At 35.6% G+C, this 27,085-nt stretch overlaps 1 protein-coding gene across 1 annotated transcript; it reads left to right on the forward strand.

Moving 5' to 3' along the window:
• The first annotated feature begins 6,512 nt into the window (after positions 1 to 6,512).
• On the forward strand, positions 6,513 to 17,959 carry LOC116174315 (enhancer of filamentation 1-like). The gene is made up of 3 exons (XM_031492214.1): positions 6,513 to 6,783; positions 17,156 to 17,299; positions 17,685 to 17,959. The coding sequence occupies exons 1-3, from the start codon at positions 6,751 to 6,753 to the stop codon at positions 17,742 to 17,744; spliced, it is 237 nt and encodes a 78-aa protein (XP_031348074.1). The 5' UTR covers positions 6,513 to 6,750; the 3' UTR covers positions 17,745 to 17,959.
• Positions 17,960 to 27,085: the final 9,126 nt, after the last annotated feature.

A 27,085-nucleotide genomic window follows, 5' to 3' on the forward strand; every position in this document is an offset into this window, starting at 1 on the left:
GGAAATAATTGATTTTTTCGGTTTTTTGCGGTTATTTATTGCGAGGGGTGTAATTTGTGTGGTGCATCAAATATTTTTGTTTTCAGTTATGATTTTTATTATATGGTCTAATAGTAGTCTAATGCCCAAAAATAAAAATGTAACCCCGCGCCGTTTTGGAAATAATTAATTTTTTCTGTTTTTTGCGGTCATCTATTGCTAGGGGTGTAATTTGTGTGATGCATCAAAGATTTTTGTTTTCAGTTATGATTTTTTAATAGTGGTCTAATAGTAGTCTAATGTCCAAAAATAAAAATGTAACCCCGCGCCGTTTTGGAAATAATTGATTTTTTCGGTTTTTTGCGGTTATTTATTGCTAGGGGTGTAATTTGTGTGGTGCATCAAATATTTTTGTTTTCAGTTATGATTTTTATTATATGGTCTAATAGTAGTCTAATGCCCAAAAATAAAAATGTAACCCCGCGCCGTTTTGGAAATAATTAATTTTTTCGTTTTTTGCGGTCATCTTATTGCTAGGGGTGTAATTTGTGTGGTGCATCAAATATTTTTGTTTTCAGTTATGATTATTATTATATGGTCTAATAGTAGTCTAATGCCCAAAAATAAAAATGTAACCCCACGCCGTTTTGGAAATAATTGATTTTTTCAGTTTTTTGCGGTTATTTATTGCGAGGGGTGTAATTTGTGTGGTGCATCAAATATTTTTGTTTTCAGTTATGATTTTATTATATGGTGTAATAGTAGTCTACTGTCCAAAAATAAAAATGTAACCCCACGCCGTTTTGGAAATAATTAATTTTTTCTGTTTTTTGCGGTCATTTATTGCTAGGGGTGTAATTTGTGTGGTGCATCAAATATTTTTGTTTTCAGTTATGATTTTTATTATATGGTCTAATAGTAGTCTAATGTCCAAAAATAAAAATGTAACCCCACGCCGTTTTGGAAATAATTGATTTTTTCGGTTTTTTGCGGTTATTTATTGCTAGGGGTGTAATTTGTGTGGTGCATCAAATATTTTTGTTTTCAGTTATGATTTTTATTATATGGTCTAATAGTAGTCTAATGCCCAAAAATAAAAATGTAACCCCGCGCCGTTTTGGAAATAATTAATTTTTTCTGTTTTTTGCGGTCATCTATTGCTAGGGGTGTAACTAATGTGGTGCATCAAATATTTTTGTTTTCAGTTATGATTATTATTATATGGTCTAATAGTAGTCTAATGTCCAAAAATAAAAATGTAACCCCACGCCGTTTTGGAAATATTTAATTTTTTCTATTTTTTGCGATCATCTACTGCTAGCTAGGAGTGTAACTTGTTTGGTGCATTTGTTGCATTGATTATCTCGTATATTAAAAGGCCATATCAACGTTTAGGAGACTTAGAGAAGTATTGATGCGAATCTATTAATTATATTGATCAGTGCATATATGTTTCAATAATTTTGCCCGGCGTCTAGGTGCGTAACTGTATAAGCGATTAATTTCATTGCAATTGTAAATATACGTAACAGTGACATAATTTTAACTTGAATTACTATACCTACCTATTTTGCTGTACACAAAAATAAATCACGCTAATAGCTTGTCTGCCGTCTCGTTTTCCATCTCGAATTACTAGACTCAAACTACTAATAAAAAATTTATTAATTTGCAAATTTAGAAAAAGGAAATGGAATAAGAGCGCTTCTTGTTAGATTGTACACAATTACTGATATAACTAAAAACAAAAATATTTGATGCACCACACAAATTACACCCCTCGCAATAAATAACCGCAAAAAACCGAAAAAATCAATTATTTCCAAAACGGCGCGGGGTTACATTTTTATTTTTGGACATTAGACTACTATTAGACCACTATTAAAAAATCATAAATGAAAACAAAAATATTTGATGCACCACACAAATTACCCCCCTCGCAATAAATACCCGCCAAAAACAGAAAAAATCAATTATTTCCAAAACGGCGCGGGGTTACATTTTGAAATTTTGACAATTATAGTGCTTGCACTTTAAGTTTATTGTACTTTTTAAAAAATGGGAAAAAAACCTGTACCAACAAAGTTACCCTTATTTTTTAACCCCCTTTCAACCCCTAATATTATTAATAAAAAATTTTTTATAAAAACTTTTAACTTCATGTGTGCAAGTCCATTTGAGGTGACTTCAAACTTTATTTTATTATTTTATATGAAATAAGGTCTATTGCTGGAATCTATTGCTAACTTGATGTAGGTCTTTTGGCAGTATTTTGTTAGTTTTTATTGATCAATGTCTTGGCGTTAATACCTATGTTTTAAAGAAAAAATAAAAAAATATGAACCTGCATAAATCCATATACGAGTCCTATGTGAAACAAATCGTTTATGATACCTGCACTTCAAGTTACACCTGCACGATGTAGATAACGGACTCGTTATGAATTGAAGAACATTTTTGCGAAGCTTTATAGTCTAGTCAATCTATCCCGTTTCCCCCATAGTATTGTTGGTTTAGGTTTTTTTTTTAATTGAAAATTCATAACACACTTTAGCTTTAAATTGCTCGAAAAAAACAAATACTTGACGTTCCCGAGGTAAGAAAATCCCAACTTGAATTCTACCACAGCCAAAACCCGAATGCCCGGAAAATCTCTCTTTATTAATCCCTACCTATCTTTCTAATTAAATGATGCCCCAAAATTGTGTTTTAATCGACCATTTTAAATCATTCACTCATTTGATTCGTTTAAAATCCACTATTTTATGGCCAGCTCTAGAGCCATAACTCAAAATACCACGCTGTTCAAATGGTGGTCCCATATAAAAGTCATGCACGTTTTACTTTCAGAAACAGCGTCTCGGTTTCCCCCCTTAAGACAACAAAATAGGAAGGACGTCGTCTGGCATACCTTCAAGGTATAGGATACCTGTGGCAAATTCCAGGCCTCTAGGACAATTTCCATAAAAGTAGTTGAAAAGCGAAGAAGTGAGTCTGGATGGACGCAACAGGCCGACGGGTAAAGCGCAAACAATAGCAAATTCTTAAAAAAATGGATTAAAAAGGCAAACATTGTAAAAATTCGCACACAAGATTTTTTTCTTATGTTGGGCTACGAAATTGTATGAAGGCCAATTGGGCAATTTCAAAAGACCTCAACATTTTCGGACTTTTTTCAAAAACCATAAAAGGCTGTATCCTACGGAAAAGTGAGACAGATTTTTCTTAAAGTAAACCAAATTCATTTTAGGGAGTTTAAAAACCGTGTAAATTTGCTGTTGCTGATATCTTTTCCTTCGAAAATGATTACGGAGGTGCTAACCCTTTTTTGGAACAAAATGTAAATGTTCCGCAACCTGACACAGGTTCCAACACACCGGCTTTTCGAAAAGAAACGTTCTCTTTTTTATTGCAATCATGCTCGTATATAGCGCCGCTTATATAAAGATAAGAACGCTACTTGTAGAACGACAGCGGAGCTGTGCTATAGACATAGGTGTACTTTTAAACGACAGAAATGCGTCTGAAAGACAGACGCCTAATTTCATGCAACCGAAATAACATCGTGCGCATGTTATGTTTGACGATATCAAGTTTTTCTTCAGTTGAACACATCGACAGCATCTTCATTTGTTTTAAGAAGTTATCGTAGTTGCATAAAATTAGGCGCCCTTCAACAGAGCTTTTGTCATTTAAAAGTAGACGTGGGAAATCCCTATGTCTACTTCTAAATGAATACCATATAGCTAAATGAATACCATATAGCGAGCGGAACTCGAATTTTTTAAAATTTAACGTCAGGACTGGAAGAAACTTCGTAATTTCCCTCCGACTAAGATTTTAAATGAACTTATGACTGGAAAAAAGTTGACGTGTCCGGGTTGGATGTCGTGGAAGTAGGTCTCTGAGATCTATTGTTTCAGTCCGATGGTTCTAAAGTACTTCCTCCCCTTTGCTTTAGTAGAAAACGCGATTCTCCTGAAGAAAAAAAAAACTACTTTATTGATCTCAATTCTAAAACCGAGGGAAACCACTGTTCTCGTCATAAACAGGGAGGGGGGAAGTCGTTATTATTGTTCTCGATTTGCAGAACCGCACTCTACGGGAGAGGAACGTTGTGTTTTGAATAGGTCCACAGGGTAGTGGAGGGGAGGGGGGGGGGCAAAGATTATACGGCTGCTTTAAAGCAAAATTTTAGCCAATCTCCGTATTTGTGGGCAAAATGCTAAAATTAAAATTTGAAAATATTCGCTCGCTTAAAAGATACGGGGGAAAATAAAAAAATTGTAACTTTCAAAATTACTGTATGCCTTCTTTGGTTAAATACAGAAAAATGTCTCTTTATAATGATTGTTTACTAATCTGCCGTTTTCCAAATAAATATAGTGTTAGGTAAAAAAGTTACCGGACTTTCGACTCAATTTTTTTAAATACACCTTGTATATTTAACATGCCAGGGATGATATTAAAAAAAAGGTTCAACTGATTTAAAAAAATTAAACACACACTCAATAGGTTAGTTAAAATAAATTAAAAAAAACAGGTTCAAATGATGCACCAGATTCTAAAAAAATCGAACAGATTTTTGATTTTTTCAAATATTTTTTAAATCTTTCTGAATCAATATTGAATTTTTTTAGTGTTATATTTTTGAAAAGTATACAAATTTAAAATTGATTAAAAAAAAATTAAAAAAATCAAAACTATTTTTGAATTCAATAACCTTTTTGAATTTTTTCCATCATTTGAACCTTTTTTCTTTTTTATTCTTTTGAAGCTTTGTTTCATTTTTTTGAATCAGTTGATTTTTTTTTAATATCGCCACTGGCATGTTAAATATTATTTTGTAAAAAGAGAATGTAATATACGAAAGCGTAGAAAATAAATTATTATGTACAAAAGAGCGCCTCCCAAGCAACATATCAATTAGTGTAAATGTTAATATAACCGGCTTTATGGTTCAGTGGTAGAGCGTTGGACTATAAATCCGATGGTCGGGTGTTCGAACCTGGGTTGAGGTGAGGGATAATAAATAAATAAATAATATACTTCCCTCCGCCATATTTTCATAACATTCGTTCGACACTACACTAGACTAATAATGATCACAGCATCGCATTTACTGCATAATTCCGGTTTTTACGGAATTCCGCATTACTTAACGGAATTCCGTATTATTTTACGGAATTCCGTATATTTTTACGGAATTTCCTATTTTTTACGGAATTCCGTAGTTTTGCGGAATTCTGTATTATTCTACACAATTCCGTGTGTTTTTTACGGAGTTACGTATATTTTTACGGAATTCCGTTTTATTTTACAGAATTCCGTATATTTTTACGGAATTTCGTAATTCTTCACGGAAAATAAAAAAAAATTGGATGTGGCCCTTCTACGCTTTCGTAGTAATCTTATCTTTTTATATTAAACCATACAGGGTGTTCTATTAAAAAAATTAAGGTATATTTTATTCTAAAAAAAGAGCACATTCAATTCAGGGATAATATTCAAAAGCTTAAAATGATTTAAAAAAATTCAAAAAGATTTTTGAATTTTTTTAATTTTTTACTAGTGAATATGCTATCCTTTTAGGGATTTCTATTTAAAAGATGAGGTTAGGTTCGAAAACGTTTTTACCTGACACGGTATACTTTGTGTTAAAACGGTGAATATTTTCAAATTTTGATTTTACCATTTTAAGTTTGACCCAAAATGAGCACATGTCGCCTAACATATAACATATACAACCATAGAATTTTAGGGATTGTCAAAGATTACCCCTGAAACCACAAAAAACATGTGGCAATCCCCGTTTTAACATCTTGTGTATACGAGTACAATTTGCTTATTTGCTAACATCGAGGGTAGATAGAAGATTGCACTTTATGCCCTGAAGTCTGAATTATGAAACGTCGTGTTTCTCTGCAGTAGATCGATTATACCTACATGGCTCGCCTGTTACTTTTACCTAACGCCAAATCTGTGTCTAAACATAATTCTGTTTAGTTTTTTTTGCACCGCTCAAACCGCAAGTTTTTGTGTTTATCGATCACCCGTTCTATAATTACCTACACAATTATCGGGACTTGATTTGGTATGATAATAATCTGCATTCTACAAGGATGTGCAATTTGGAGCACGCCTAAAATATTCGGAATGTCTATAGAGCTACCTAAAATTGCCATCGGTCCATTAAGGGGCAATCTCGAATCGTCACATAAAAATATCCAATCTACCTTAATTAAACCTCATCATACGACGGCGCGATTAAAGTAATGCTCCCAAAAGCGACAAGGTCTATTTAAAGATTCGCAATGTCTCTTCGCCACGGACACGTTTCCATTCAGACTCACTTAATATAATTACTTTATTATCACGACTTAAAGTGATATTGAAAGGCTTGGCAAATGCGACGGGCACTTCTGTTGCACTGCGACAATATATCAGTAGTTAAAACCGGTTAAGCGCGCGCCTACGCAGGGTACATAAAACTCAATATTAACGTCTCTCATAACAACATTAGAATAAATTAGTAACAAATTGATGACTTAACGACTGTTCGTATGGAATTTTGTGGATTATACTTTGAAATTATGGTGTTATTAATAGTCGATTCAGCCGTCCACCCTACACAAAGACAACCACGCATAAATTTTCTACAATCTACTTTCATTGAATAAGCACAACGTTTTTGGACTTCGATGTCATGAATGGAAACGCGTGTTCTCCAACCTACGACATCGCGAATTCCTCTAATTCGAATATATTACAATGTTAAATTTCGGAACAAATTGGAAAGTTTGGGTAAGTCATTTCTTCAGTGATCTTTACGGTTCAATTTAAATTGTATCATATTCAATGGGAAATAAGGTTGTTTTAGTAAAAGAGCAAAAAAACAGGATTTATTTGGGGGTTGAGGAAGGAAACTTCAAGATTAAATTTTAGTTGCGCTTAATTCGCGCATAATTATTAGTAGAAAGTCATTTATGTCATTTCATGAGCCCCCCATTTATGAGATTTCTATTCGCCAATAGATTCGAAATGATAATTTCGTAATGGCGCATATTGCAGTCTGCAGAGTATAAACGCAGTTACGCAAGAAAATTTATGCCCGGTTTCTGATGATTAAAACATTATAATGCGTCCCAATTTTCATTTTTAAATAATTATTTTAATTTAAAAAGAACATATATTTTCAGAATGTAACATGCCGGGGTTGACATTCAGAAAAGGTTCAACCGACTCAAAAAATTAAAGAGAGATTCAAAAAGTTAAAAAAAATCGAAAAGATTTTTGAATTCAAAAGGGTTGTTTTAGTATTATTCTCGATTCAAAATTTAAACGCCAGGGATGAGATTCAAAAGATTCAACTGATTCAAAAAAATTAAACAAAAAGATTTAAAAAAAATAAAAAAAGGCGTTCAAAAAATGCAAAAAATTCATGCTTTCGCTTAAGTGAGTTTTGAAAAACTCATCCCAATATAAGGTAATAAAATATTTACGTTCTATGCACACTGCGCAGAATCATCTTTGTGGTTAATGAAATATTGATAGTAGATCCTGTAACTTGACGATATTTATTTATGTAATTATATAAAAGTTTGGTAGGTGACATTATGATACTAATAATGGAAAAAGTATGGCTACTCCGCTGTTACACTTTTTGTAAAGTCATTGGTGCGCGAATTTGTTGGCACTGAATTTAAATTTATAATTAACCGCACATTTTGAGTTTGGTTGATCGTTTTTTTAGTGTCCTTTTTTTATTTTTGACAGCCTTTACGAGTCCCCAAAAGTTTTTTGGCGCCCAACGTGGGGCACATAGAATTAAGGTTATATAATAATTTACAAACATCGATTTTAAAAGATCGTGCAAACTATAACTTTCCTCCGCGACTTATTAGAGATCCGAGGGTGAGTGGAGGGGGGAGGGTGTTAGAAATTGGATGTATCTTTTATGGTATTAAAATTAAGGTCTCAACAAAAGAAAGTCTGATACCGCCCTTGCCACTTATTATTCATCGAAATCGGGAGGTTAGGAAAGGGGGGGGGGGGGTTGCTTCATGGTACTCCTATCAAAGAAATTAATTTATACCAACCGCATTGCTCCTTCTCGATGACCGACGACTTATCGTAATCGGTTATATTTCTCAATAGTGGGGTGTCGGACGAGGGTTGTTATGTTCACTTTGAGCAAACGTAATAAAATTGTCTTTAGATAAGCACATGGTAAGCTCAGACAAAGTAGAGGTGGGTCGGTGTGAATAACGGGGTTCTCGTAAATTGTCTACAGTAAATTTCAAAAGGGAAAAGAGAATACTTACCGAAAAGGGAACAAGGCAGACTAAGAGATTCTTGTTCTGGTCTTCGTAAGGTCGAGGTTAATACGCAATTGTTGGTACATACCGTAAACGGCATTAGAACTTGTGAATATATCCGCAAAAGCGCGTCAGTGAAGTTCGCAAGAGAAAAACCAAAACATCATACAACCATTAGAACCCTTTTAAAAAGACATGACGCAAAATCGAACAACAAATATGGCGCGTATTCTTCTGTACAAGAAATGATTGAATCTGTACAAGGAATAGTTGTAGTAGTACGCACGCAGCAAATTTTAACCATGGAAACTACATCTGCACGACCTCTAGCGGGAAAATGAAGAACTGTTGTAAATGAAACCTATAATACTCAACTAACTAGATACTAAACTAAACGAATTTACACAGGAAATATATAGATGTCGCAAGAATATCACTTAAATGGGATTTAAATTAAGAAAAGAAGGTAATGACGAAATGTATCCATTGGTAATGTCAACACTTAAGTGCTAATATCTCGATAACAGTGTGCCGGAGGAGAGTGCTCACAAATGTAAAATCAATAGTTGGAACGTCTTGACGAGACATATCTACTGCCGATGTGAAAACTTATACGTATCTCGAAAATAGAGTGTCGAAGGAAGGGAAAAAATCTAACATTGCGGAGAATAATTTCTCTTGTTTTTTCTTACATTTTAAATGTGCGCCAGATGGCGTTTAAATGTTTGTAACGTAAATTTAATTACGTGATATATACAATTAAATTATTAATGAATATAACAGTATTTATCAGGTACTCATAACACGTAAATTTTAACACACGATCGCGAATTCATTAATTATCAATTCAGGATCGACATTGACTTGATGGTGCCTCGATGGCGATTTGTGGCGCCCCGATGTCTCCTTGGGTTTCTATATTCGCTACATGTTTATGTGTAAAGAGCCCTCTCATCATTAATAATCTACCAACATGCTAAACATTGATAAATATTTCAAGCCGTATAACCCAATTATTTACTAATGGCCGTTTGCACCAAAAAATTTAAGCGGAGCTTAGCTTAAGCGTAGCTTAAAATCCATGGCAACCATTGTCTCAATAATCGTTGCCATGGATGTTAAGCTACGCTTAAGATAAGCTCCACTAAAATTTGTCTGTGCAAAGGGCCATAAGATACACAAGAGTTGTGTACAAGTTGTATTTGTTTTAAATTTTTTAGCGCATTTTTTAAGAATTAAAAAAAATGTGCTATTGTTTGCGTTTTGTCCGTCCGTCCGGACTCACTTCTACCGGCTATCTAAAAGGCCCCCCCCACGAATGTTTTTGAAAGTGCATAAATGTTACATACGACAAACAATTGGTCTCAGATTTTGCATCCGCATGCCTTTAGTGGTGCCAAGTTAAGAAAATGGGGGGGGGGGCATGTTCTACCCTTCATGTATTCTAATGAAAGGTCTCATCGAAATAAATTGGTTGTACAAACTAGAACTTTCCCGTGCGACTCTTTTTCGAGATCAGTGAGCGACGGGGGGAGGGAGGGGGGGGGGTGAAAAATTAATGTTACCTCTCGTATTCTAATTAAAGGTCTCAACGAAAGGAACCCTACCAACTACTGACCTTCTTTCTGTTCTCTTATCAAACGGGGTGGGGGGGGGGGGAACTAGTTTTATCCTTCATGGTACTCTAATGAAAGGTCTCAACGAAAGGAATTAATTTCTACCAACCATAGCCCTCCTCCTCAATCTCTTATCGTGATCGGGTATATTCCCTTATGGATTGTCGGAAGAGGGTACTCACAAAGGGCGATGGAGACGTCTGCAAGAAATATATCCATTGGTGATGTCAAAACAAAAGCTATTTCGGTTTAAAAATGCGCTTTATCTGCACAAGAGTTGTGCACAATTTATACTTGTTTTAGAATGTTGCGAATAGTTTCATGTTCATAAATTTAAAAAGAATATTAAAAGTCTACGATGTGCCATCGCATTTTTAATGTGGCAAACCAGTAATCAACTAAGCAATGCAAGAATGACTCAATCATTTGGTCAACAACAATGTATAAAATTCATTACCAGAAATGTGTTAATAAAATTAATGTTACCATCTTTTTTTAATTGTGCAGAAAGTTTTAAAAACCAAAAAGTTCTTGAAATCTTCAAAAATGTTTATACCAAAATATTCGTAGTTTTTTGTACCATCACGTCAAATTTAGTTTAGCGACTGCTTGGAGCAGTGGCTGCGCAACAAGATATTTCGGAATTCTCCCGGCCCCAACAAACATTTCGTTTGCGACCGACTGGCCCGCATTGGAAGCTGTTTAAAGTATTTTTTGAATTCTTCAAAAATATTTTTTAATGATTTTCAATTTTTTCGAAATCTGATTTTTGTAAAATTGTCGATCTGTTATCAAACTTTTTTAATGCTTATAATTTTTCGCATCAATTATTATAAATTCTCATTATTTTGAAATCATCAAAAATGAAACTTCTTTTAATATCTTTATTGCATTAAATTTCCGGAATGTATTTTCTTAATTTTGGTCTCTAGGAATTGATATTATCAAAACCTACAAATTTTGAGGTTACGTTTTGTCTTTTGTGACAGTCGGAGGATAATTCAACAGACATAAAACCGTCTTTTTATCAAATTATTGTTTTTGATTTACAGTTTTTATACAGATTCTATTAAAAGTTTTAAAAACAAAGGAGTAGGTACCTATTTTAGAGAAGGTTGGTTCAAGCGTCGGTAATATATTTTTGCTCATTTTTGGATCTTCAACGGAGACGGTAGAGGCACTGTACGTGTTCCATATTGGTCCCTCTATAACTTAAGATCCAAAATTAATTAAAAAGGGTGCATAATTTCACATTCAATTACAGTGTTGAATTGAAGCTGCTTGAATTCGCAAAGAACAGACATTCTACATTCGCTGGGTCTGCATGGAATTATTAATCACGTCTACGGCGAGATAGGGAGATAATCAATTCGAATCGAGAAACTTTTTTATTGATTGAGCGGTCGAGATGACAGTTTGAGTAATGGATATTGACGTCGAGCAAGTGTCTAGCGCTTAACTTCCGGATCAACTTCTTTCAAACTAACAAGCTGCGTACATTCCGAGAGAAAATTGTTACAAAATAAAACGAGAGGCCGTCGAAATACAATGAAGGGTTAGTAAACAAACACTGCGGGACGGGGTTGAGTAGGATTAGGACAAAAGTTCTTGCGTGTAAGTCGAGACCTGACAAAATATTTTCTTTCCATTCAGTGTCGCTTTTGTTATTTGTACGTACGAAATAATCCTGCACTTGCTGGGCTGGGTCATTGTGTCTTGAATGAAAAACATCTACCCTAATGACGTATCAAAGTCGCAAAGAGACACAAAACTGTTTTTTTTTTACTATTTACACATCCTTGTCTTTCAGTCGCTCTAGTCTAGAGTCTAGAACTAGCAAGTAGCAATAATGAATTTTAATTTTAAGTTGGATAGGGATGTCGCGTGCATCAAATGTACACCCTGTAGAGTTGTTTACACAGCTTATAGATAACTCTAAAAGCCTTAAATAAATATATCCACCGGGGAAAATTCATCGTTCAACACGACGTATTTACACGCACCTTTTACGATATTTAATATCAGTATATAACCTTTAATGTTCTCGTTCGAAGCAGGAACTAATCGAATGTTTTCCTGTCCAATGAATTTGCTTTTGTAATCCACCATCGCTCGCTGGGCGATCTCGACAAATTCGTCATCGTTTTAATTCCATAATTTCCCACATTACAATAACGGGAACATGACACTTTTGTTTGCAGCAACTTTACCTTCCAAATTGGGATTTGGCGCCCCTGTTTACAATTCGGACTAAGCAAGCGTGCCTTATCGTGACGTCGAATTTAAATATTGGCTTTTCGGCTCGAATAAAAAGAGGGAAACGGGAGAGAGTTTATTGCCTCATAGACCTCCGAAATTGAATATCTGATAATCGCATTTTGTGTAAGAATCTAAAATTGGATACCGAACGGAATTATCTCATTCCGATTTGTAGGAAGAAGCACGCGAAATGAGTCTTTTTTTCTAAGGCGATGTGTGGTTTGCGGTTTGCGTTTAGTAAACGACCTTTTCAGGAATTGATTTTTAATTTCGTCCTTGAGTAATAAGGCGCAATAACAGAGGTCGCATCACAATTAGATCAAAACCAGTAGCGAATACCGAGGAATTTTACCTGTTTTTGAGCCCGCCCTTTTCTTACCTACGGGCTCAATAAATTACTATACTTACCCTGCACTTGCTTTGTTCGATGCGTTGAATTGAATTACTTATTGAATAAAGAATGATGGAATTTTGGCACAGGTTTTATTCGTTAACTTACAGCCATTATGTGGTATGTTCGTCTGTCTATCCGTTCGTGTGAAAATCGCATTCTTCAGACTGATGACGTATTAGTCATATTATTCCTATAATTTTGATCTTTGGAAGTTAACTTGATTATATTATACATCTTCCAGTAGAAAAACAGTTGCAGGTAGCCGCCAACTGCAAAACTTGTAAATAAACCGATACAACGGAATATTAAAGGATCCTCAGTATTACAATCACTTTTAACGACAATTAGTTTTAATCTTACATAATGCATTTTATAGTTGCATCAAATTCATCTCTTGGTCATTGAGATAATGCTCTTATGCCCGGTTTCACAAACGATGATTAAGGTTAATCAATGATTAAAAATATTAGAATGTTAGCCACCTTTGATAATACGCTCATTTGTTTCCCATTCTAATACTTTTCATCAGTGATTAACCTTAATCATCGTTTGTGATTCCCGACGATGTCAGTGAAAGAATAACGATTTTGACATGTATTGATCAAAATCCATGTCATCGCCAAAAATAGATCAAATTCATGCTTTGGTCATTGAGATAATGCTCTTCGTCTTTTTCCCAACGATCTTGGTGCATAAATAATGGTTTTGACATGTTTTGATCAAAATCCATGTGTTCGTCAAAAATAGATCAAATCCATGTTTTGGTCATTGAGATAATGCTCTTGGTCTTTTTTCCAACGTTATTGGTGCATTATTAACGATTTTGACTTATTTTGATCAAAATCCACCTGGTCGTCAAAAATAGATCAAATCCATGTTTTAGTCATTGAGATAATGCTCTTAGGCTTTTTCCCAACGATTTTGGTGCATAAATAACGATTTTGACATGTTTTGATTAAAATCCACGTGGTCGCCAAAAATGCATCAAATTCATGTCTTCGGCATTGAGATAATATGCCTCTAGTCTTTTTCCCAATAATCTTGGCGCATAAATAACGATTTTGACATATTTTGATCAAAATCCATGTGACATCAGAAAAATAATTTAAGATCTTTGAATCACACACATGTGGTTATCAAATGTGTACGGGATGTAATCTTTCAGCATCAAGATAATGCGTTTGAAAGCTTTTAAAACTCCAAATTCATGTGTAAAAAATAATGTTGGGTACATTTTGCTCTAAAACTTTTGACCTATATCACAGAGAAGAGTTATATTGAATTGTTACACATCCAATACGAAATAATCTAGCGGTAGTCCGAATTCGATACATGACCTAGGGAATGAAACATGTTGATTTTTATTATATTGACCCCGCAGTTTTTCCTGTTCCCGATTTACTCGAAGTCCTATAACTTTTGTTCCTGGTGAACCAGCATCCTGAAAATCAATAGCGTCCGTCCTTAATGTCCAAAGTACCCGTACACCAAAAGTACCGCTTTAAAAAATTCATATCTTTTTGTATGCGGGTGCACCATTCTGTTGAAACCACCAGAGTTTTCATTTTTTTGTGTGCCTTACATCCTTGTAGTAATAAAAAATGCTATTCAATACAGTATGTATTTTTCGAGGTATTTACGGGCCGTATAAATAACTAAACTTGATGATGATTTCTCCGAAACGAAACATTGTATTGAAAATCTCCCAACGGTACCTTGTAGACCGCAAAAAGTGGCAATGACAAAATGTTTTTTATTTTTCTGTATCCGCTCAAATGAAATAAAAATGAAATCGGCAAATTTCGGTTTTTCTTCGAAAGTCATCGGAATTTTCTGGTTTTTATTCAAAGCATGGTAAATGGTAATAACTGTTTATTTGTGCTACTTTTCCCTAATTTGACCATTTTCTCGTCATTGAACGCTAAAACTAACCTTAAAATGAGTAACCAAATGGTTCACCAATGATTAAATACATGCAATACAAGGCTTCGATTTGCCCAAAGATTGCTATTTTTAAGAACATTAAAATCCAAATTTTCCTTGAAGGGACTTTTCTACTACGATCCAATATAAAATATAATGTTTTCTTAAAGATATTGCTGAGTGCAATGGTCTTGCGGTCACTACACCAGCCACAAAACATCTGCCAGCTAGCTCAAAACAAACCAACATTGAAGCTTAGCATTTTATATTCTCTCCTTATACATATCCGTCATGTACCAAAAGAAAAATGCTACTATTGTCTTAAAATTTCTGTCGCCTCGACCAACTTCCGACAATTTCAAATAATTTATTACATGAATTTTGATCAACACCTCAAATAAATCTTGGGCACCAATAGAAAAAATCTGACATGAAAACTCTATCCGGGTCGCACAAAGGATTCGAATAAACGTACAATTCATTGATTGACAATTACAAAAATTTGTTCCGAAACACACGAAAGAATTAGAACAAAATCCCTGAAAGAATGAAAAGCTTACAAAGCTTGTTTGAACATATACCCCGCACGCAGGCGGTCGATAATTAAAAATTAAAAAAAATCATAAATTTCTTAATCCCAAAAATTTGGTCGTACAAAATTTGCGATATAAGCGCACTACACTCACACAAACACTAATAGCTTCTGAAAACTTGATGACAAAATCCGGTTTGATGAGTAAAGTGAACAAATTCTCGGTGGCTGCTTCGAAACCGACATACTGCTTCTTCAGCAAAACAAAAATTTACACGCTCTTTCACCGTTGCGGAAAACTAACAGCTAGCAATAGCTTCGTTTTTCATGTATCCAGTATTTAAAGAAAAAACCACTTCTTCCACCATAAAATAATCTCATACAGGATTTTCAAAAACGCCGCCAATGACGATTAGACTTGATAACGCCAGCTTCGAAGAAACGCGTCCCCACTTAACGCCGAAAATAACCCGGAATTGAAAAAACGACTTTCGCCCTGGCAACTTCTGAACGAAATTTCTTTTTTTTCGCGGCCGACTACGTGGTGACTCCTTGGTAGTTTTCGATCGAATCTCTTCCAAAACTTCCTCGTATTAATATAACTACCCGCAAAATTGTCGCGATCTCTTTCGCTGCTCAACCCATGATGCCATAAATCGTGAATGCACAAGTGGTCCAGACCCGAATGCCTTCCAAAAATTACCGAAATAATCCCTACCTATTTTTTATTAATTAATTAACACGCCGTTTTAAGCCAATTAAAATCGCTGTGAGTACGGTTCCTCATGAAACCCACGAACTGAAATTTGACGGAATTGCATCTTTACAATTTGGACTATCATCTAATCCTTACTCTACGATTTGGAGCAGATAAAACCAATTAAAATAAAAAAACTTTGTTTTTATTACCCCCACGTCATCAGCTATTATCGAGGCTATTATACTGTAGAATTCAAATAAAGCAGAAAAAACGATCGCTAAACTTTAATTGGAAACTTCGAACTTTTCTACAAATCTAAATTTACCCAAATTTCGAAATTACCAATCATATATATTGACCGCCCTCTAGATTCTCTACCTACAACAATACTCAGCCCTAAAAATTTCAGAAACTCTTATCTGAAAAAATAAATCCAAATTAAGAGCTAGCGTTACATTTTTAGATTCCCTGAAAACACTGGTCATTAAAAAACTACGAGTAAAAAGTAAGAGGAGAGAATGTAACGGTGGTGGGGGGAAATAAATCTATTTATAAGGGATGAACACATCACTTCGCGTAATTAAATCCAACTGCAAATGTAGTTTCGGGCACTGTATGGGGTGATTTTCAACCCCAGAGACCTAACTTAATGGAGGAGTTTCTGATATCCGACTGCATTTAAAATTTATGACCATCCTCGCGAGCATCTTTGGAATTTCGCTTTGTACCTGACCGCCGACTCCGGCCTTCAAAAATCGATGACGTTCGTATATGGTCGCAATTTGTTTATTTTTACATTCAAAAAACTACACACATAATATATGTAAATTGGCAATTGAAACGAACGCTGCTAATTGATAATGATAGTTTAAACCAGTTGTTAATTAGGGAGTCGCGGTATAATTTGGTTCAAGGTCGAAGCTGTTTGCGACGAAATCATATCCATCGAATCGAATCCATTTAACAAATCAATCTCATTTCTAATTACGTCAATCATCCCCCTTTAGAGTACTTGTTTCCCCTTGTTTTTATGACATCATCGCCTTTCTGATTCATCGCCCGAATATCCTAATTAAATTTAGGATGTAAATTCGGCATAGGATAGGAAAGTTTTACCTTATGGGGCTACGAAATGGATTAGTTTCGTAATTGCTGGAAACTCCATTTTAAAGTGAGGATCATGTTACGATTGCCTTTAAATAATTCAGAACGTGTGAGAATTTTAATTATCCAATTTTTGTGTTTGTATGAAAAGTGATGGTTTAGTATGCAAAGCGGCGTTTATTTTTAAAATGCATAACGACCCAAAAAACGGATCAATGAAAGTGGGTCGTACTCGTACATAATCCTTGCACGACCAGGAAGTTGTTAAACGTACAACTTAGTAAAGTGCATGACGCGAAGACGTTAATTTAAACTTTTTTTTTGTTACAGAACTGTTTGGCAAGAGCGCTCTACGATAACATAGCCGAGTCGCCCGACGAATTAGCATTCCGCAAAGGTGACATTCTGGTGGTGCTCGAACAAAACACGGGGAACATAGAGGGATGGTGGTTGTGTTCGTTACGAGGTCGACAGGTAATTTTATGCATTACTTATGTAGCGTGTAGTTTACGTATTTAAATTGGATTTTGCGCGAGTATGTCCCACACTCTCCGCTGCTTGTAGGTAACGCATTTCACAATTTCCCCGAGAATTGAGGTGATTAATTAACTTGAATTTTAACGGAAATTACTATTTGTCACGGATTGGCTTATTTAAATCGGAAGCAATAATTAAGTTGTTATTAATGCGGTTGGCGCCCCTTTCTTTTTGAAGGCGTTTGGAAAACGAAAGCGGATGGAGGAAGTCGGCCATTTTACATTTATTTTTTTGTTGATTAGGGGGTAATTAGCAGCTAAATTGAAAATTACTATTACTAATTAATTTTACTTTTGTACATAGCGTTTCCTTTTTTTTGTAGCTGTGGCGTTCCTCGACTTTTATCTTATACGTCGTCTATGATCAATGCGATAAGACGTAAACTGCGTTTTTTTGGTTTATTTTCCGAATAACAATTGATGTTACATTGCCGTTTCTTTCCGAGCTCATAAGGCACATACTGTAAACCAGGGTGCAAAATAGAGGTCGTCGTGGTGGATCCAACGTATGAAGCTTTACGGAAAACACGAACTGGCAGATTTGTTTCAAAACGCAGGGCAAACGTAATTTCGGTTAGAATATCGGAAATAGCAGCCAGTACAGCCTGTATGTAACATAATTCAAGTTATTCCATAAGATTGGGGGATTAATACAATTTGTTGTATTTAGCTTGTATGATAATTTAAAATGGGTGACTAAGGGAACATTTAATCCAAATTTTTACGTGAGTTTAAAGTTTTATTATCTGATCAGGTGCTGATAAAAAATGGTTATCTGACAAGAATTAAGTGGCTTTTCGACCATGTCACGTGCGAGATAAGCAATGCAGGTGTTTCATCAGTTCTGTCGACGGGAAGGAATTTAGAGTGTCGTCGGGTCGATGTTGAATTTGTGAGAGGTGGTTTTTGGTTAAATAGGAAGAATGAAGAGTAAACGAGACTGTGTTGGGTTATATTAAAGCGAGCATAAATGTCTATGACTCTAATTTTGGTACCGGTAGTTCAGCCGGCTATGCAACAACAAGCATATGAGTTTTATAATTTTATTGTTTTGTATGTTGTGTGTATAATTTATTTATAGCTTGTTGAATAAAGACAATATTATTATTATTTTAAAAAAAAGAAACGGAATCGTCCTTATGGTAGTAAAATAATGCGGAAACAAGTTTAACGTTGTCCAAGTTTGTGCTATTAAGAATGCAAAAATAATAATTATTATTGCCGATCTTATTCAAAATTTGAGTAGTGATTTCATTGGAATTTACGGAATTTCAATGTTAGTGTTTTCATCTTGTGTCGGAACCCAGTTGTGTCCAGAGGGATAATTTAAAAAGAAAAAAAATTAAATTGTGTAATTTGAGCTAGCTAGGTAAGTCTCTGTTGAGTGGCATAGTGACCGGATACCATTGCGCGCAATAATTGTTTATTTCGCGCCCAACGTGGGGCCACGGCCATATGAAAGCTAACCCTGCGCGTCCTGCTCATTGTGCGCATTTAATTTTAGAAATGGGCGTTAGGTTTACGTTGCAACGGGTAGTTACGAAATCAAGACTCTGATCATACTAATAATTAATTTTTTTTTACTTAATTACAAATAATGACATTTAAAAATATAAAATTCAAAATCTACCTGCCTGATTGAAACAAGAATGACAGATGTCATTAGAATGCACGGTCATCTGTTTCACTTTATCTACCCTTACGGTTAAATCTATCCTCATTCAAACCTATTAAAATGTCATTTTAACATATGCTATAAAATAAAAATCATTAACACCTACATGAGAAAACAAACAGTTACATACAATATAGTTCCTTGACCAAAAAATGCAAAGGGTTAAATAATCCTTGCAACAAAAACTTTAATTCGCAAGTTTTTTCGCGTTCGATTTAAACGTACTGTACTGGAGGCGGATTCAAGTACTCTGCAAGTAATATTTACAGATGGTCGCCTTAATTTCGCTGGTTAGACTCAGGTGGTTGACCCCACTTCGCTCGCGGTTCAATATGCATTTCTCGCGGCGCGACGCAAATTTTCTCGCGGCTTAATCACAATTGCCCCACGGCACTCACCGAACAACCATATCTCACTACTTTATTTTTTTATTGACATCCATTGTGGGACGCACAACTTGGCCACCAATAAAATTAATTTTACACAACGGATCAGACATTAATAACTCAACTGCACGTGGAGTGGAATCTCACTGAATCAACTATTCACACGCTGCTTTGCAAGCTTGATACGGCGGATGTGATCCTTGCAAAATCGTCTCGCAATTCTAGCTAATTTCGTCCTCTCCCACGACTTCTCGGCGCCGCGAGCTTTCACGCGCATTCAATTTTAGGACCACTCGCTCATGAAAAGCTGAAAAATTTAAGTAAAAATCGAATCAAATAAGATCCATTCACGTTAAGAAATTCTAAGCAAGGATTTTTTTCAATATTTTTGTCGTAGCTTACTAGGCACGGGCTCAAGCATCCCCCAAAATGTTTTCTGTCAAAAGTCCCAAAAAACTCATCATTTCGTTATAAATCGGGGACAATCGGCAAAGTTGACAATTTATTTTAGTCAAAATTCACCAAGTGGAGTCCAATATGCCCTATAAGCTATAGCCTTAGAAATTGGCGGCCTGCTTGATTTAGTGGCTACCAGGAGAACATAATTCACGAGGAGATTTTGTATACTTAAAAGAAATGTTTTCATTTAAACTTCTACAGGTTTGGTATCAGGAGAATATAATATACGAGGGAGTGTTGCTGTTTTAAGTACAAAATTCTCTCTGACTACCAGGAAATCATGTAACCAGAAAGCGCCTTTGTTCCCGTTCCTAATAGTAGAGAATCCCCCTACCAAAAGAACAGATGTCAAGAAGAGGACTTTTTTTTCTATGCTCAACAAAACACTTTATTTTCGTTCATACTTTTACAAGTTTTGTAACGGAAAAATTAATGTGCGAAAAGTTATTTGTATTCCTGCTCCACAGAGATGGCTACTAGGAGAACATATAATCCATGAGGACATTTTTTTCTGTTGTCAAGAGGAATATTCCAACACGTTCGTTTAAACCTTAAAATATAATATCAAGAGTGCGTGACGAGATGATCCTGTTTTCTAATACACGAAGAACATGGTACAAAAATTGTCTCTGACTACCAGGAAAACATAACCCAAAATGTTTTCAATGCTCAAGGGAAACGTTTCAACTTTTTATTCTCGCTTGAACTTCTGTAACTGGAGTATATAAAGGGCAAGGAAGGCATGAGGAGGATTTTTTTTGTGGTCGAGAGAAATGGTTCAACACTTTATTTTCAACTTTTGCAAGTTTGATACCAGGAGAAAATTATGGTAGTATAAGAGATATTTCTGTTTCTACTACACGGAAAATCTTTTAGAAAATGTTGACTACCAGGAGAACATAATCCATGAGACGGAGAAAGAGTTTTTTATGTTCCTAACACAGGGAGGATTTGTTCGACAAATTTTGCTAAATTTCTCTGGCTAGCAGGAGAACATAATCCATGAGCTGGTTTTCTATGCTCAGAAGAAACATTCCAACATTATTTTCGTTTAAATTTTTGCAACTTTGCAATGAGGCGAACATAATGTGCGAGGGGCTGCTTCTCTTCTTGGTACACGGAAAATTTATAAGAAAAATGTAAATCTTCTCTGACTACCAGGAGAACATAATCCATGAGAAGGTGTTTTTTGAGATTTTTTTACTCTCAATAGAACAGTGTATTCTTGTTTACTATTAATTTATCAAGAATTATGTAAATGAATTCCGATTTAAATTTGTATTTTTTAATCAATATTTCCATCGTTGATGATAAGGAGGGGTGGGTCATTTTTTTAAATACAGGAACATTTAAGTATGTAATAATAACATTGCGTCCAAAATATTTCGTTTAGCTGCTAAAGGTGTTGTTGAGGTTCTTTTTGATTTTGTAAAAACTCAACCAAATTACCTACCCCAAGATGCGACCACAAAGATGCGACAAAATTCTGACCTCTACACGAAACTTGGTATTTAGAGATTTTTGAACATGGAAACAAACGAATCAAAAATTAAAAAAATCTTGGACGCAACAAAAATTGAACAAAACTGTTCTAACAGTTTTCAAAGTCTATGGGATGTGTTCTACGCGCGGGAATAATTTGAAACCCTACGATTTTGCGTTGTGATTTTTAAAAACTAAATTTGGTTGTGTTAGTTTTATGCTGGAGATTAGATTTTTTCGTTCCCTCGCTTAGAAGTGCACCATCTTGGACGAATTTTTGGAATTTAAAAAATCGGAAAGAGCACACCGAAAACCCAGTTCCTAGGACTAGGAAAATGAAGGAACTACAGATCGCCCAGGATTTCGTAAATAATTTCTAAATTCTTTTATTCTCTTATGAAATAAAATTAAACTCGAAAATGTTTCCAAGTTCTGAAACGTCAAATGTCTTCCTAAAACTAAAAACCTCAAATTCTGAAGAATTGGTACCGGGGCAGGCTCGAGCTTGCACCACCAACAAGGTCACTCCTGAGTTTCATCACCGAGAAACCCCCATCACCAAGGCATCACAAAAAAGTAGTGAGACTTTTCTACTAATGTTCTTTTTCGAATTACAAAATTATAGAAGTAGTTTGAATAACGATACTAAACTAATGTGCTAGAAATTCGTTACTTTGGCACACATGTTTGCATTTAAGTGAATTGTAGGATTCTTAAGTTTGGTGAAATCATTCTTTTCTTTCTTTCAATTTTGAATCCTGTATAGGTTAGGGAAACGCCCGAGTAAGTAGGTCATGGTTTATCTGCCTGGACACGCTACGATTCACGCGAGAATGTCTAAAAGCGTCCAGTTCATCCTTATCATGAAAATAGCATTATAATTTTGAGGCCATTTGGGACATCTCTGGGGTTGAGGGTGAATACACTTAGAACCTAAGACTAATTAGCATCACATTTCAGTGTTGTTAAAGAAATTGTAAGGCACCTGGAAAAACATCCAAATTTAGGAAAAGAGCGAAAGTGAGCTGTGATTACAGATTTATTCATTTGTCAATCAGTGAGTGATTCCATTTTTTGTGTAAAAGCTTTTAGGGGTGGTATCACTGACGTATTTGACCATATAATTTATTAACTTCTTTCATGCCCTCGTTTTCTCTAACACTTTCATGTTTAAAACCCGACTGAAAGTTTCTTTAAAATATAACGAATTTATCGGCCGGAAAGCCACTTTAGAAGTAATCCACATCTTTTGAGAAGTTTCAATGACGTAAAAGTAGCAGCTCTTAACGCTATCGAAATAAGTGCGACAGTAGCCGGCACTTCGAATGAAGTGCTTGTAAATTTTAGTATAAGTTTTATGTTACGTAACCGGCGGGCGGTGGTTTATTTTCTTCGTTCCCTCTGTATAAATGTTTATAAATTAAGTTGTCACATAAAATGGCTCATAAAATATATCATCGGAGGTGTCGTTATTGTCTCTTAAACGTAGTATAATAAAAGCGTATAATTTTGAGAAGTGCCACCGTTCCTTACGTAAATGGAACAGATACAAACATCTTCAATGTTACTTCACTTACCTGCTGTGGTTGTATTGATTGCATTACAGACCGTCTTCGTGACACGTACGTACACTCAATGAGTAATCGTAACCGCAAACATATGACTTGTGTTTTTATGTGCGCTTGTTTCCGGCACTTCGTAACAGTGCTGGTAATTAAAGTTTTAGGTCTGTTTTATTTGTTTTTTTGGAGGTTGTTTGAAGAGAAATTGAAAGATACCTATATGATTCGCTCCTTTCTTATATCCGGACTAATGATAGAAATGGAATGAAGCCGGAAGTGAAAAAGACGATACTTAAGGGGGTTGATTGATTGATTTTGTCCCACGAGGTTTGAGATCAGCGTATCATTTGACCAGTTTTTGGTCATATAATTTACGTAGCTGAAAAACAATAGCGACCTTGCTTATATCCTAGTTCTTTGTTTAATATTTGTAATTTTTCTTTATGTGGTCTTCCATTTTTAAGAGGGTTCAAAGGATTTAATAGAACATATGTACCGATTTGCAAACCGATCGGACGTTTCTAAACAAAATTATCGTGCACACGGACAGACAGACAGACTGCAACACCAAATTATAAACGATCTCGAAGATCTTAGATAAAATTAAACAAATGATTTTTCTATTGTTTATCCTTAGCATGCTGAATCCAAAATTCAACTTCCCACCTTCATCAGAAGTCCCATTTTCATAGTCCCATTGACATCTCCAAGATGTACCTATGTAATAAATCTTTACCAAAATTGCAATAGAATAAGTACCTTCCAGGTAGCACCGCAGCAGTAGCTGTAGACGAAAGCAGGTGGAAGACAGACGGACGGAGATGTTTTGTTGTAAAAGGAACGATTGCTATAAGGTTCCTTCCTACAAGTGATTTTTTCTGGCCCATTCGATCAGAAACAATATCAAATTATAGGTAGTTATCAAAAAATGAAATTCAGACAAATTTTTACAAGATACTAAGAATCGCATAGGATTTTCGGTATAGGATAGGGGAATTTTTTGCCACTCAGTTCGCATTTGGAAACCCGACTTTTAATCTGGCTCATATTCAATAGCACCCATTCTTGAACTCGTAGAATCAATCAATAATGATCGATTAAACTAATTACTGAATTTTATAACAACTTTCCACAAGTAACTTGATATTCCGGGAAAAAATTCGCACGTATAGGTCCAAGTACAAGCAAAACATATAAGGCAACTCTTACCTTGAATAAAGTCAAGACGTGAAGAAGAAGTGAGCTCAGTTCCCGCATCCAAACCTGAAAACAATCAAAGAAAAACCTCCCAAGCCGCAGGGCCCCTCAAGGGCCTCGCTCTACTCGTAATCTGCTTCTATACCAGGTACGGTACTTAAGTGGCCAACCCCTTCAGAAGTAAATGGTGGTGTCCAACAACATTCGAGGCGATCATGCTTCGGTAGGAATTACGATAACTTACTGGGCATGTTACGTTAACAATTGCAATGCAAAAGTTATCTCGTTTAAGACCCGGTGACTTATTTCACAGCAAAATGGCCGTCTGTTATCAGTAGATGTGGAAGTAAAACAAGGGCGTCGGCACTTACAGGTATCGGTCAACTTAACCTGAGGTTACAAAATCTGTACGTCAAACAAGAATGAGTAGGTAACGTAAAAGGTATCCGGAACTGGAACTTGAACCCTAAAAGATATCAAAGGTAATCCCTCTTCTTTGATGACATAAAATTTACCTACCTCTTATAGAAAAGGGCTAATCATAGATTAAGCAACAATTATCGATGGAAATACATGGATATATGTACATTGCGCATATCTGATTTTTACAATATGCGATATGTTTGTCTGTACTAGAAGCATCTGTGGTTAAAATTTCAAAAAAACGATCTCAATAAATGATCAAGTTGACATTGTGCAGTCTGCGCATGCGCACCTTAATCGTTAAGATTTTTCTTGGTTCAGGTACCAGAACTATAACTTACGGAGTGCAAAAAGAACGAACTAAATATATTGAAAACTGTAGGGGTAGTTGAGACCTCGAACGGGCGGAGAAAGTGGCCATAATAGCGCCTTTCAATATGAGTTGGAAAATGCGCTAAAAATTTCATTTAGGTGCGCCACTTGCCCGAATACCCAAGCAAGAGGTGGACTTCCCCGTGTAATGGATTGCTATGATGCAGCGCGAGTGTGGGGCACTTTATCTTTCCCCTAACATCGCAAAATTCATTAAATAAACCACGTACACCCTCAACCACGTTTTAAAGCTTGGCGAGTTTTCATTTCCGTTGCTTGCCTTTCCCCTTCCTTCCTTCATTCCCGTCTTCTCATCTCCCCTTATCCTCTTATTTCACCTCCCAATTTACCCCACATTTTCCTCTTCTTATCGCTTTCCCTTCTTGTCTTTTTCCTTTTTTCTTAGTTTTTCTCTTATTTCACTCCTTTCTCTCACTCCTTTTTTCTTCTCTTCTTCTTATTTTTTATTCTTTTTCTGTTTTTTGACCCTGTGCTTTCCCACCCTATGTTTCCTTTTTACGTGTTCTTTTTCTTCTTTTCTCACATCATTTCCTTTTTTTTCGTATTCTTGTTTGCTCTATTTTCCTGTGTAGTTGCTTCTTTTTTCCTTCCCCCTCTTCGCCTTGTGCTTTTACTTTCGTTTGCTGTGTATTCATTCTTCTCCTTCGCCATTTATTCTTCTGCTCTCTTCTAATTGGCCTATACCTTGAAGGTGTGCCAGACGGCTATCAAATTTCGCTGTCTAAAAGGGGGGCCCCCCACGAATCATTTCCTGAGATGCTGTTTTTGAAAGTAAAACGTGCATAGCTTTTACATATGACAACCATTTGGTCTCCGATTTTGCATACGCATGCCTTTAGTGGTGCTAAGTTAAACTTTAGGAAAAGGGGGGGGGGGGAGTAAACACATGTTTATTTATTTATTTATTTATTTATTTAACGGAAATGCCATTTTTACAAAGAAATACAAAACATAATAACTATAGCAAACTGTAATAACAAGACGAAGTGTGACTATAAATCAAAATTACTGATAAACTTAACAAAAAATATTTCAAATAAAAATCAAGTGCATTATATTGAAAAAAGGAATGGTAAATTTCATTGTTTCTAAAAACCCTTAAGTAAACACCTACGTATGTTCTACCCTTCATGGTATTCTAATGAAAGGTCTCATTGAAATAAATTGGTTTGTACAAACTATAACTTTCCCTTGCGACTCTTTTTCGAGATCAGTGAACGACGGGGCCTGAGGGGTGGGGGGGTTAAAAATTAATTTTTCCTCTTATTGTATTCTAATTAAAGGTCTCAACGAAAGGCACCGTTTTCTACCAACTACTGCCCTTCTTTCTGTCCTCTTATCAAACTATGGTGAGGGGGGGAGTGGAACTAGTTTTATCCTTCATGGTACTCTAATGAAAGGTCTCCAAGAAATGAATTAATTTCTGCTAACCATAGCCCTCCTCCTCGACCTCTTATCGTGATTTGGTATATTCCCTTATACCTCAAGAACGGATTGTCGGAAGAGGGTACTCACAAAGGGCTATTGAGACGTTTGCAAGAAATATATCCATTGGTGATGTCAAAACAAAAGCTATTTCAGTTAAAAAAAAATGCGCTTTATCTGCACAAGAGTTGTGCACAATTTATACTTGTTTGTCTTGTTTCTTAAACTGCATCGTTTACCTCTTTTGATCCGTTTGTTAAATTTTTTCTCCGCTTCATTTCTTCTGTTTCCCCTTTCTAAAATTGCTCGACTTTAATCGCTCTGTTATTTGTTTCTCTCTTTCTAACTCTTCCACTCTTCGTCCTTTCATCTATTTCTTTTGCTTCGGGCTCATCTTCTAGGCCTAGGGCCTCTTGCACAATTTCTTTCTATTCTTCATCGCTTTCTTTTTTTGACACTCCCTTTATACACAAACATTTAAAGGCCCCCTGGACCACGTTCAAATTATACAGGGTGATTCCTATAGTACCTGCCACCGTTTGGGAGCGTGTAGGTGGTGCGTAGGGGAGTATTTTGATATAGGACACTTGGGGTCGGAAATCTAAAATAAGGGTGCCAGAGCCAAATTTACCTTCTGGAATTTCGCGCCTGTAGGTAGGCAACCCAACCGGCGGCGGTGCACACGGAGCGATCTCAGGCGGCGATGTGTGGCTGACACTTGA

This window comes from Photinus pyralis, unplaced genomic scaffold, assembly GCF_008802855.1.
Source record: "Photinus pyralis isolate 1611_PpyrPB1 unplaced genomic scaffold, Ppyr1.3 Ppyr1.4_LG6, whole genome shotgun sequence".
Classification (NCBI taxonomy): Eukaryota; Metazoa; Arthropoda; class Insecta; order Coleoptera; family Lampyridae; genus Photinus; species Photinus pyralis.